This window comes from Nanorana parkeri, unplaced genomic scaffold (assembly GCF_000935625.1).
Source record: "Nanorana parkeri isolate BGI_ZX_2015 unplaced genomic scaffold, ASM93562v1 scaffold35, whole genome shotgun sequence".
Taxonomy (NCBI): Eukaryota; Metazoa; Chordata; class Amphibia; order Anura; family Dicroglossidae; genus Nanorana; species Nanorana parkeri.
Genome location: NW_017306303.1, coordinates 223,023 through 236,673, shown reverse-complemented (window position 1 = coordinate 236,673; position 13,651 = coordinate 223,023). Strand labels below are relative to the sequence as shown.

Here is a 13,651-nt window from a genome sequence, read left to right as displayed (position 1 = left end):
GGACCTGCTAGAAGACTCTAGCAGGTGCCAGCCAATAGGAAGCAGTTGGGTCGAAGCTAGCTGTCACTGCTAGATCAGCCCTAATTTTTTTTCCCAAAAATATTTTTTTTTAAAAATGTAATATTTATTTACATTTTAAAAAAATATTTATTCAACTTTTTTTTCTACTTTTTTCACTCTTTGCTATTCTGCTCGGTACCACAGAGGTACTGAGCAGAATAGCCGAGCTGCATGCCGCTTGGTGGCATTGGGCTACTCACTCACTGCCTTACGGTCCCTATGAGAATAGGGGTCGAACGGCAGTGGGTGAGCTGCCAGAGCTTCCAGGTGTTGGATCGGCTGAGTCGAAGTCCTTCTGCACTTTGGCTGAGCCGAGCATGCAGTGCATGTTCGGCTGATCGAAGTGCAGTCAAAAGCAGCTGATGTACGACTGAAATCAGCCGTATTGAGCAGGAGTGAATAGCCGAACGTTGTTCGGCTCACTTCACTTCGGCTCGGTAATTTACTTGGCTGTCTTCGGCAGCTTTGTGAATAACCCCCATAGTATACAGCATACATGGCGACTAGCAGCCAGTGACGGGTTGAAGGCAGCAGATAATAATACAAATGCTGTCACTCCTCCCGGGTATAATTCATGTTTTTACAGCTAAGTTTAGTTACTGGCATATGTATCTCATTGCATTAGCTCTGGCACTTCTGTATTTTTTTAAAACAACTGAAGTGGAATTTCTCTTGAAGCATCAAGCTGTTTTTTCCACAGAAGTGTGGGGGGGGAGCTTTTAATGGCACATGTTTATAGCTGAACTCCAAGAAACAGCTAAATACACAGATGAAATGCGTATAAGGAAGCTTATACCTGCCAAAGGATTTGTATTTCTGGCCATCCAGTCTTGAGTTTTACACAGCTCGGCCACACAGCTCAGTTCTGACAGGCAGGGGAGGGGATTTTTCCTCTGCTGGATTTAAACCATATTTAAACTCAATGACAAAAATATAATATATGACAGCCTACCGATCCCTAGTTGCATTTGTTTTCTTGTTTTTCAGGCTTTTTTCCATTATTTTCATTTGGTGATCCTGCCAGTAACACACTTCCTGTCCTAGGATGGCAACACATATTTACTGTACTGAATCTATGGAGAAGCAGAATTGACTCCCTAGGACAGGACTACAGAACACTCCCCTTCTCTTCTCCATTACATAAGGGAAGGTGTTTTGTAACCCATAGAATGAGCTGGAAACACACGTAATGAACCATTTCAGGATTCTGAACGTAGGCCCTATATCCAGCCCTAAAGTGGTTAAAACAAGCTCACAACTGCAGCAGCAGCCATGAGCTTGTTTTTTCTTTGTTCAGCGGTCTTGGCGCTTTAATGTTAAAGTGATGCAAGTGTCTGTAGAGCCACCCAATCACTTTGACCTGTCTGGCATAAAATACTTTTGTTTTGTGGTTTAATGTGTATTTCCACTTTCGCAGCCAAATTGGGATAACGCCTATTTTATATTTGTTACATGTTCCAATTCACATAGCATAAATATTTAAAAAATGCTTTTTGCAGTTTAAATAGCTTTTTCTTGGGTTAAGGTTTATTGGATTCTTAAGGGTTAAAATGTCCTTTTGTTCCTCCTTCTTTGTAATGTTAGTAGGGGTTGTAAGTGGTGAGGGGTTAGTTCATTATAATTTGTAAAGTTGATTTGTACTTGGCCTGTCCCAACAAAGGGTTAAAGGATTACAACTCTGGCTTGTACATTGTATGTTAATGAAGTTCATTAGAGAAACAAAATCCTCAAATTTCCGTCCGAAGTCTTTCTATGAGGATAAATCACTGTGATGGTGCTGAGAAAAACTTGGATTCAGCCATATTGCCTGCTACCAAAAAAACATTTAAAAGGTACGAAATATTATTTAAAAAAAACATATTTTAAGTATGCTGTGTGAATAGGAAACTTACATTTTTTTCTTAGTTTTGGACAGAGTGGGAAAGGATTACACTTACTATACATGCACATTCTGACCATGCAACCTTTGTACATTTAGGCTCTGTTCACACCTAGGCGTATCAAATATGCGCGTTTGTCGCGCGTTTCGTGACGTGCGTTTTTACCGCGATTCGCGGTAAAAAAAATGCATGACAAACGCACGTTTCCGAGGGCTACTTGGCTGTATCCCAATGGAAACGCGCGACAAAAACGCAGCAAAGAAGCTCATGTACCTTTTCAGGCCTAGGCTGTTTTGTAGCGCGTTCAGACGGGCTGAAATACGGCAATACGGTGTGAACCATACCCATAGAAAACAATGGGATTTTCATGTTTGAGCGTTTTGTAGAGCGTTCGTAGAGCGTTTACCGCGCTACAAAATGTTACAGGCTTTGTGAGAGATGTGATGCACGTAAGTGCATATTCACAGAGCTGAGTGAAATTGTGTCAGAGCATTGAGGAAGTACATCCTATGGGCACCTTAAATAAGTAAGTTTACAAAATTTTAGATCAGCGTTTCTCAAGCTTTTTTTAGTCATGGCACCTATTAAAAGTGTGCAACATTTTAAGACACCCCCGTTTCCAATATAAAAAACGTGAATGTAAAAAAACGTGTGCCTCCCCCCTTAGATAGACAGGATAGACAGAGGTCTGGTATGGATTTTAAGGCGCGAATCCTTAAAATTGTTGTGGCGTTACCCCCTTTACATTAGAGTCCCTCCTTTCACATCAGGAGCCCCTTTTTACAGCAGAAGTCCCCGTATACATGAGGAGCCTCCATTAGTAAAACATTTGAAGGTACCCCTGACAAAGTTAGAAGCCACCCTGGTTGGGAAAGGCTGTTTTAGATCGATATGGGTATTAGGACTTAGATAGAGCTTATGGAAATTCAATATAGAAATCGTTTTTGACCATAGATACCCTTTAAGTAACAATTTCAGGTCCAGTCCAGCCTAAGACTGGACAGTAAAATGATAAGTAGTAGGCTCATGAGATCATCTCTCTGTCACTCTGCATTCTCCTCTTATCAACAAGTCCCTTGTGAGCAAAAGAACACTGAAGACCGGGGTGGACAACTCCAGTCCTCCAGCTGTACTTTAACTACAAATCCCAACATGCCTCTGGGAGTCATGCCTGTGACTGTCAGTCTTGCAATGCCTCATGGGACTTGTAGTTCCACAACAGCTGGAGGGCCGGACCTCTGCGGAAGACCAAATGATTTCCTCCTCATATGCCTCTACCAGCTTGAGATCTGCCGTACAGTGGACTATAAGAGGCTGGCACTAAGTCAGATTCATGTAGATACACTGCTTGTATTTAAAAATATGAATATTTAATGATGTATTAATGACTATAGAGCTGCAATAATGTGTGGCCTTTATATCTTCCTGGAGTACAGCCTTAAAAAATGCACAAATCAAGAAGATAACTGGGACTACATTACTCGGTTCTCTCATTCTCTGCTAAAATGAATGAGATATTTACTCATATATAGGCAGATTATTCCTGTATGTCAGTTTGGAATGGCTGGACAATACATGCAGGTGATGCATATGGCATTGCTGCATGGTTCAGCATACAACGATTTTTAAAAACACTCGATAAACAAAGCTGCATAAAAGGTGAATCGGAACGACAGTTCATACTCTTTAGATTTCAGAATAAGCTGTATGTGACGTGAATGTAACAATACAGAGTACTAATCCTTCAGTGTAATGATTCACAGCTTGCGGAAGACCCCACAGCTTCCACAATACATTATTCATCTGGAGAGAGAGCCTCTCCTGTCATTCTCCCTGACTATTGCCATGCTATAGTTATTTATTCCATATTTTTACCACTTCCCTTTTATTCTTCAGTAGCGTACATGTGAAAGCAAATATTTTCCACATTTCATGTTGTTTTATGAAATCCCGGCTCTCCAGATCAGATTGGCTGCAAAGCCCAGAAGCCCCTTCTTGTCAGGTCTTCTCATGTCTCGCTGTGTTACCAAATATTCCTTCAATCACCTTGTCTGCCTGGAGGATTTGGCTCAGAGGCTCTGATGAGAAGCTGATACTATATACGTTCAGCTACAGCCAGACAGAGTCAGTGATTTAGTGCTTCTCTTCAAAAAAAGGATTCAAGCATCCATGAAGTGTAATTACAGCGGCAAGAAAATAGGAATGCAATTCAATTAAGTGAATTGTAAAGGTTTCATTGCTCATTCAGATATTAATATAAAATGTAATTTTGATTATGTAGAGGAGTATTAGTTAAAACTGAACGTATGCTCAGCTTTGGGTAGGCGTCAGCCTTTTCAGTTGCGGTCAGCTTTTTATTATGTTTGGATACCTGAGTCAAGGATTAAAGTGTATGTAAACCTTTACTATGAACTTGGAGTTTCCCCTTTTGCTCTGTTAGCTATATTATCATATGTGTATTGTTATATTTGGCAAGTGCAAAAAATGCCTGTTGATCCCAATGCACTTCTGTGAACTACACAACACGTCTCCCCTATGTTAATGAGAAGAGTAGAGAGGTTCTATGGTCTTAATTAAACTTTATTATACCCGGGATGTCTACTGGACTCTTATTTGGACAGATTTAGGTGAGTTATTCCTAAGATTTACTAAGAATTACAGGCCTAGAATATAAAACAACAAATAATAATCATACCGCCAGGGAGGTTAAGGTACCAGATACTTTAACAATTTACCATTCTTTGATACATTGGACAATAAAGAACGTGTTCACAGAATGGTAGGGGGCATGTCATGGATAGGGCTTATGTAAATTTCCGTGTTCCAAAATTTTGAGAAGCTGGCATCGTTTTTTCTACAGGGTAACAGCATATCCCTTTACGCACTTGTGTTGACTAGTTTCCCTAGAATAAACCTGGTCTCCCAGCAGGCACTTGGAATGTGGTTTAGTGGATGTGAATTGGGTTTTGTTTTCAATTTTCCACTGCATAGAAACGTTAGGTTTTGTATGGGACCAGCCCTATAAAATACAATTTCTTCATAGATTTCACACATCCTATTTCCACAGCACTGAAATAGAACAATTGCTTTTACTCAAGTTCCAATGTGATATCAGGATGTACATTATGAGTATGAGAGAACAATTGTTGTGGTTTACGCTACAACACAACCTCTTGTTTGTCCATCCCTTTCTGTCTGTATCATTCGCTGCTAAATGCTATTGGGAAGGCGTTAGCTAAAACAAGTAAACAAGACCATATAATCGGATTAATGTCAGATAGCAGCCACATTTACGACAGGGAGTACTGTTCTACCAGCAGCCAGCATGTCAAGAAATCCTTGTGGCGTGTCAGGAAAAGCAGTCTTTCATTCTAGAAGCCAAAAAAGGCAGATGAGAAGAATAAGTACGTAGCATACATTTTTCCTATACATAAAATCTTTACACAATTGTGATGATTAATCTGATGCAGTTATTATGATTTACTGAGCAATGATCACTTATGAACATTTTACATTTCATGCCATTACAGAGCACTTTAAAAGTGATTATTATCATCTCTTTGGGTACTGGCAGACACCCCTGACAGATTATCTCCGGATACAAGCCATTGACAGTGGGATTTTTGATCATTGGTGTGTTCCTATCACGATAGGACACATTTTAGTGGTGCCTGGCCGGTGTCCTCCAATAGGTGCATAGATGGGCAGTGGGAGAGTGGATCATTACACTGGAATCTTTTGAATAACATAATGAGTATAGCTAACTTTACAGATAGCCTCAGAAAACCAAAGACAGATGATAAAGTGGATAGTAGGGATGTTCAGATACCAGTGCCAATTCTTGGCATTTTCACGAGAACTACCAGGGTTGAAGCGGTTGCAGCCGGGACTTGGCCCTGGCGCTCCACCAATGTCCTGCAATCATTCGTTTGTATTGTTTAAGAAAAACTGTCACATGACAATAAACAAAAATGCATCAGTAATTGTATATGTGAGTATTTGGACAAGTATCGGTACTTTGTGCCAATACAATAGATATATATGTGTTGGGTCAACAAAAGGATGCTGGGAGGCTAGAATCACTTATAAACAAATGGTTAGTTTCCGTGCAAAGTATATACAGTATATCAATGCTGTCTTGCATAAAATGCCTTGTTTATACCTAGCTTCAGTGTAAGTAATAGGAGAAAAATGAAGATTTGTTTTTCCCATTTCTACTATATATAGAATGTCATCTTGAAGGTTCTTACATAGTCTTTGCATTGAAACATTTTTCTTTTCTGATAATCACTTCCTTATTGTAGAATAATTATTCCCTAGTCTGGCATTTCTACATGTTTAGGTAGCCAGCAGGGATATTGCTATGTAAAAAACAGACTTGTTAAAAAAAAAGAAATGAGCAATAAGAGGCCTCATAGGTATGAGGGGCCGGTTCATCTACAGGGCAATATAGATTAGGTAGTCTGTCTGAACTAACAGAGTCTGAAAAGCTGTTTTTAGGGTCATGAACTATCCTAATGGCAGGAGATAATCCTTTCTCCTTGCTAACCGTCTGTAGTGAGGATAAAGTGTTTTACAAAATTTAGAAAAAATACACCATATTAATATATATATAGGCTTTCCATAAGATTTTGTAGTGTGTCTGTGGGAATTTGTGCCAAAAGAACCTGTGAGATGTTAGATGAGAAGACCTACCTTCCGTTTGAGGATGCCCCACAGATGCTCAATAGGGTTTAGGTCTGGAGACATGCTTGACCAGTCTATCACCTTTACCCTCAGCTTCTTTAGCAAGGCAGTGGTCATCTTGGAGGTGTGTTTGGGGTAATTATCATGTTGGAATACTGCCCTGTGGCCCAGTCTCCAAAGGGAGGGGATCATGCTTTGCTTCAGTATGTCACAGTACATGTTGGCAATTATGGTTCCCTCAATGAACTGTAGCTCACCAGTGGTGGCAGCACTCATGTAGCCCCAGACCATGACACTCCCACAACCATGCTTGACTGTAGGCAAGACACACTTGTCTTTGTACTTCTCACCTGGTTGCCGCCCCAGACGCTTGACACTATCTGAACCAAATAAGTTTATGTTGGTCTCATCAGACCACAGGACATGGTTCCAGTAATCCATGTCCTTAGTCTTCAGCAAACTGTTTGCAGGCTTTCCTGTGCATCATCTTTAGAAGTGGCTTCCTTCTGGGACGACAGCCATGCAGACCAATTTATTGCAGTGTGCGGCGTATGGTCTGAGCACTGACAGGCTGACCCCTTCAACCTCTGCAGCAATGCTGGCAGCACTCATACGTCTATTTCCCAAAGGCAACCTCTGGATATGACGCTGAGCATGTGCACTCAACTTCTTTGGTCGACCATGGTGAGGCCTGTTCTGAGTGGAACCTGTCCTGTTAAAATGCTGTATGGTCTTGGCCACCGTGCTGCAGCTCAGTTTGAGGGTCTTGGCAATCTTCTTATAGCCTAGGCCATCTTTATGTAGAGCAACAATTCTTTTTTTCAGATCCTCAGAGTTCTTTGCCATGAGGTGCCATGTTTAACTTCCAGTGGCCAGTATGAGAGAGTGAGAGCGATAACACCAAATTTAACACACTTGCTCCCCATTCACACCTGAGACCTTGTAACACTAACGAGTCACATGACATCGGGAAGGAAAATGGCTAATTAGGCCCAATTTGGACATTTTCACTTAGGCCTGGTTCACACCTGGGCGTTTTGTAGCGCGTTTGAACGCTCTGCAAAATGCTCAAACACCGAAACCCGATATCTCCTATGGGTATGGTTCACACCTGGGCGTATTACAGGCCGTATGAACGCGCTGCAAAACGCCCTACGCCCAAAGAAGTACAGGAGCTTCTTTGGAGCGTTTTTGTCGCGCGTTTCCATTGGGATACAGCCAAGTAGCCCTCGGAAACGCGCGTTTGTCGCCCGTTTTTTACCGCGAATCGCAGTCAAAGCGCGTGTCACAAAACGCGCGACAGACGCGCGCATTCGATACGCCTAGGTGTGAACCCAGCTATACACACACTATATGACCAAAAGTATATGGAGGGATGAATTGAAACAATTAGGAGCCAGGTCTTCTCATCTAACATCTCACAGGTTCTTTTGGCACAAATTCCCACAGACACACTACAAAATCTTGTGGAAAGCCTTTCCAATAGAGCAGAGAGTGTTATATCTGCAAAGGAAGGGCCAGCTCTGTATTTATGTTCATGGTTTTGGAAGAATTGACCATCAAGCTCTTAAATGTGGGTTTGTCAGGTACTGTATACACAAACGTCTGACTATATAGAGTAGACGTACATCTTTTACCGCCCTTCTATACATGTATAACAACTATATATTTTGTTTTATATTAGAAAATGCTTCTTGAATGTGTTTCTCCTTTTCTTTTTTAGGAATGGAAAGAACATGATAATCCTGACAAACATCAATTGCCTGACATATCTTTCCTGTGTGACCTGCTGCAGGGGGCAAACACAGAGCCCGACAATAAGGTGTGTACCAAGTACTGTAAGATAAATGCCTCTTTAGTCAATGTTACTTTATTATTGCATTTGCTACATATTAAGTACATCTCAGAACTGGGTTTTTAAATTATTCCAGATATATCACAAACTTGATGTATGGGAATAAAGCATAACTCCCTACTAAACTATTGTAGAACCAAATCCTTCTTTGTCTTCCTCTCCTCCATAGTTTTTCTTTTGGGCTTGTGTAGGCAGATGCCGTTTTTCTCCTTTTGACATGCATTAGGGAGGTAGATTTCCATTTACTTCAGTAGGGTAATGTGTATGACAGTTCTGAGGCTGCATTTGACTTGCATTGCATTCCAAAAACAATGGAAATCAATTCCAGCTATACCTCACCAAGAGGCAGGGAATACCTCCCACTGCAATTGCTATCACTGATTGGGCCAGGGCAGGGGGTGTGGTGGTCACACTTTTTAATGGGCTTGGACACACTCAAACCCAGGTTCATCACTACTCCTGGAATACGTGACAGTGCACATCCTTTGAGGGGGGAAATGCCTTTCCCCTAAGATCTTCCAAGATTTTACATTTTACTGATGAGATTTCCCAGACAAGCACTGATGATGAAGCCTTCCCAGGATGCATCAGTGAGGCCAGGGCTACATCACTAGTGCCTCATTCAACCAGGAAGAAGAAAAAACAGTTATTGTAAATAGAAGCACAAAATGTTTGTTTAATAATGCAAGGTGATTTCATAGCAGCATGCAGAGGCGCACACTATTGTGATTTTTAGTGAAAGGGGCTAATTGGCCTGGATGGGAAGGGGGTTTAACACCGCGGATGTCAACTGGTTAAGTGGAAAACTTCTTAGAGTGAATAAAGGATTTGCTAAGAGATGGGCTTTGTTAGGCAAATAACAATTAGGAAAATGCAGTAACCCAGAGCAGCCAATTAGCAACTATCTTTCATTGCTATGACTATTCTAAACTGATAAAACCTGAATTCCACTGCTCATACACAGTAATTGCTCTTAGCAATGCTGTAGTAAATAAACCTGTTTGTGCATAATGTTCGGGTAGGGTCCAGCCAGAACAGGAAAACATGTTTGGATAGGGCTTGTCACAGACAGTCCCGCAGCCAAAAAAGCTTAATGGATAAATTCAGTTTTGTTGTAAAAAAAATAGTATCTTCATTGGCCTTAACAGCATTAAAATTAGTGGAGAATATTTCATGCAGTATATATAGCAACTCATATTGCCTGCAGCCCAGCATTTACAAATGCAGCACTCATTTCCTCTCAGAACATGCACTGGTGTGATGCTGGGAACTGGAATGGGAATAATGGTGGCTGTGCCTGACCCCGTGGGGTTTCTTGTATCACAATGTGTTATGTTAACTGTAAATAAACATTTGAATTTGGAGAAGATCCATGCAGAGTGAGGTTGAACTTTAATGCAAAGATATTCAAGGTACCAGTGAACCTCATTGACCAGGACTTGGAGAGAGATTGTGCAGCTAGTTTACCCATGGAATGTTTGAAGTGATGGTTTTTCTTTTTGTTTGAACCGACCCCCGTCTATATTACATTACTTCTACAGATTATTTCAGAATCCAGTTGATGGATGATAAATGCTTTGTAGTAACACAGGGGTGCCCACAATTTTTGTGTTAAGATCTACTTTTCAAATGACGAGCTACATGAGATCTACCAATGGAAAAAAAAACCTTGCTCTCTCTCTCCTGGTTGTCTTTCCTTGTTCTCCTGGCTGTCTCTGCTCGCTCTCCTGGCTGTCATTCCTCGTTTTTTTCTCCTGGCTGTCTCTCCTCGCTCTCTTGGCTGTCTCTCTTTGCTCTCTCTCTCCCCTGGCTGTCTCTCTTCGCTCTCTTGGCTGTCCTTGTTCTCTCCCCTGGCTGTCTTTCATCTCTCTCCTGGCTGTCTCTCCCCGCTCTCTCTCCTGGCTCACCTTGCTCTATTTTGCAACAGGCTGTGTAAACTAATATTCTTTGATGTAATACATAGCACTTCAACCACCAGTATCCACCAGAAAGGTATCAGGGAGCTTGGCTCAGCAGCCTCAGGCTAATAGGTAATCATGTGTGCACAGCTAAATAAATATACCAAAATGGAATAAAGGGGCCGTTATTCACACCCTTCGTGATCTACCAGCATCAGCTTTGAGAGCTACTGGTCGATCACAATCTACCTAATGGGCACCCCTGTAGTAACAAATATACAAAGGGGAATCTGTCAAGAATTGTAAAACGTATTGTTCCCCGGTCAAATTTATGGATAGGATGAAAAAATTTAGAATCTTCAGGTTTGTTTTGGTGTTTTAGGGGAGATTTTCCCTTACATTCACTGGGGATTACACAGATGTCAGATCAAGGTAAACTGGGAAGGGAACTTTTTGATCTTAGCTCAGTTGCATTGTTTACTGGATAGCGATGAGTTCCTTCATTGATTATCTAGAATCCTATGTAATCACTAGATCCGGAAGTGAGTAGAATCCAATAGGAGGCACAGACTGCAAAAAATGCATGTTTCAGTTAAATGCATAAGACCTCGTTCATGAACCTGAAGGTTTTGTAGCGCGTTCTACGCTCGACGAACGCTCTACAAAACGCTCAAACATCTAAATCCCATTGTATTCAATGGGTCTGGTTCACACCTTGGCGTATTTCAGCCCGTCCCTAACACGCTACAAAACGGCCCACGCCTGAAAAGGTACATGTACTACTTTGGGCCGTTTTTGTTGCGCGTTTCCATTGGGATACAGCCAAGTAGCCCTCGGAAACGCGCGTTTGTCGCGCGATTTTTTTACCGTGAATCACGGTTAAAAAAACGCACGACAGACGCGCATATGCAATACGCCTAGGTGTGAACCAGGGCTAAAGGGTTGGTCCTATTTTTTTTACTGCTGTCTGCTGGAGAAAATCTCTATTATTCTGCTCACCAGCATGTGAAGTGTAAATCTCTCCAATCCCCAATCAGGACACAAGACAGCAATAAGAAAATTAAAGAGATTTGAACTCTTCCTTACTCTTTCCAAAAAAGAAGTTCTGGCTAATTTGGACTTTATAATTATTGATTATGTAAGGAACTTACTTGGATTATGTAAGGAAAGGGTTTGTTTTTGCATTTGTAATGACGCAGATGAAATATTACCCATACAGGGCTCACCAGTGAAATGTCAAAGTGAAAGTGGGACTGGGATTGCTCGCATACACAACCCCTCTATGCTTTTTTTTTTTACTCTGATTCAATATATGTGCATTAATAATTCACAGTATAGGTCCAAGGCCAGTAAGATACTCTACTTATTCCAGGCAGACAGTCTGTCTCTGGCACATCCCACATTCCATCCCTAACCTTTCACTAATGTTTTCACCTTTTTAAGATACTTAATTTTACATAGGTCAGATATGTGGAATGATGGGACCTGCCATGACAAATCTGGCTGTGGCATCCTGACAGTGTCTGGTGCTGCACATAGGGGGAGGAAAAGAGCCATTTTCATAGATCCTGAAAAAAACACTATGAATATATTATGAATTTATTTTTGAATTTACTTGTTAATTGATTAATTTGGGACATGTGTTTTTTCTTTTGCAACAACACAGTTATATACTTACGTCGCTGATACTTTTTATTTGCACTAACAGTTACATTTTTTATGGGGGGGGGGGGGTCTACCATTTTCGTCTAAGGTCCAAGCAGTGTATTTATTCTTTCTCTTTAAATTACAGGTGAATATGATTCTCGTGTGTGCTTTAAAAGTGCAGAAATGCATAAAAAGAGGCTACTTTGCTATAGTTGGGTTGATGTGGCTAGCTGAAGAGGACAGAGACAGTTTGACTAGGCGTATCTCTGGAATGCTGATAAGTATTCAGCTTTGTGAGCTAAGGTGTTTAAGACAAAAATTCATACTGGCACACAAATATGCATATATAGGTCATTTCAAAAAGCATATAATGATTTTTAATGGTATCATTCAAACTCATTTACCTGCCTTTAAGTGCTTTTATTTTAGATGTGCTGGCAGTTTGTTTTGCTTTTTTTTTAACCTGATTTTTTTTTCCAACTCAGATATGTCTTAATTATGGGATTATACACTGAGAAATAGGTCTTATGTATTTTTGTTACAAAAATATATGATATAAAACAAAACCAACTATAAATATTTCACATGCTGTGCCACAGTTGATCTGTTTACCGGAAACAAACCGAAGATAGTTTCTCTCTTTCACAGGTAAATCAGATCTAACTGGCAGACGAGGTACATATGATTTCCTGAGATCTTTCCACTATGACCATTTTAATTGTCTCTCAGTGTGTATATGTTACCAAGGACTATACTGAGGTTCTAATGATTGCATAGTTGCCATAATCAGGTGTTTCAAGATCATAAACCCAAAAAAGAAATACTGTTTATACATTATATCTGTGTAAGGAGTTTTCCTTTTTGTAAAGCCACATTGAACAGTAATAAAAATGGTTAAACATAAAGATGAGTTCAGTGGGGAGAAGTTTTCACAGAAAATCACTTAGGGCTTTTGCATTTTACTCTTAAATGTGTTTCATTAACTGGGAGTTACTGGGAGACTGGGGGCTGGCCTTAGGCCTCTTTCACACGGGCTGATCAGACACATGTCCATTTAGGGTGGTCCTCATGGCGGGCATATGTCACTGGACATATGTCACTGGAAGAAGTTATCCTACCTGGAAGATCTCCCCTCACCTTTTCCAGAGACAGCTGTAACTTTCTGTCCCGCTGACAAAGGCCACCAAAACAGACATAGAAAATAAATCTCCTCAGTGGAACCCAGACAGCAATAAAACGCTACTCTATTCACAACTATAAAGAAAAAAGTTTTGGCTATAGATACCCTTTAGTAAATGTAGTATGTAAAACTAAAGCTGCGTAAATAGAGCAGGTGCAAGCCTTACAACGCTATTAATAAATCTTCCCACTTGTGTTAGTGATATTTGCTGTGCTGGTCAGTTGTTGACTTGTGCCCAGTTTTCTTAGGTACCAGCCAGGCTGGGAGCTGTACACTGAATTTTATGGAAAAGCTAGCTTCACAATTCCCAGAGCTTTTAGCTTGTGCTTGTTTGAAGAAAGCTATTATGGCATTGATAGATGCTTTTTACCAGAATGTCTACACTGGCAGCATTTCTTCAGCTGATCAATAATATATGGAAGGAAGAGGCAATTAAGCTGTACGT

At 40.7% G+C, this 13,651-nt stretch overlaps 1 protein-coding gene across 1 annotated transcript in view; it reads left to right on the top strand.

Annotated features, from left to right (window-relative positions):
* ARHGEF25 (Rho guanine nucleotide exchange factor 25) overlaps positions 1 to 13,651 on the top strand; it is a 180,800-nt gene that overhangs the window by 126,214 nt on the left and 40,935 nt on the right. Inside the window, exon 3 of the mRNA XM_018569766.1 lies at positions 8,350 to 8,448. Coding sequence (XP_018425268.1) covers positions 8,350 to 8,448 — 99 coding nt within the window. The remainder of the gene's footprint in view (positions 1 to 8,349; positions 8,449 to 13,651) is intronic.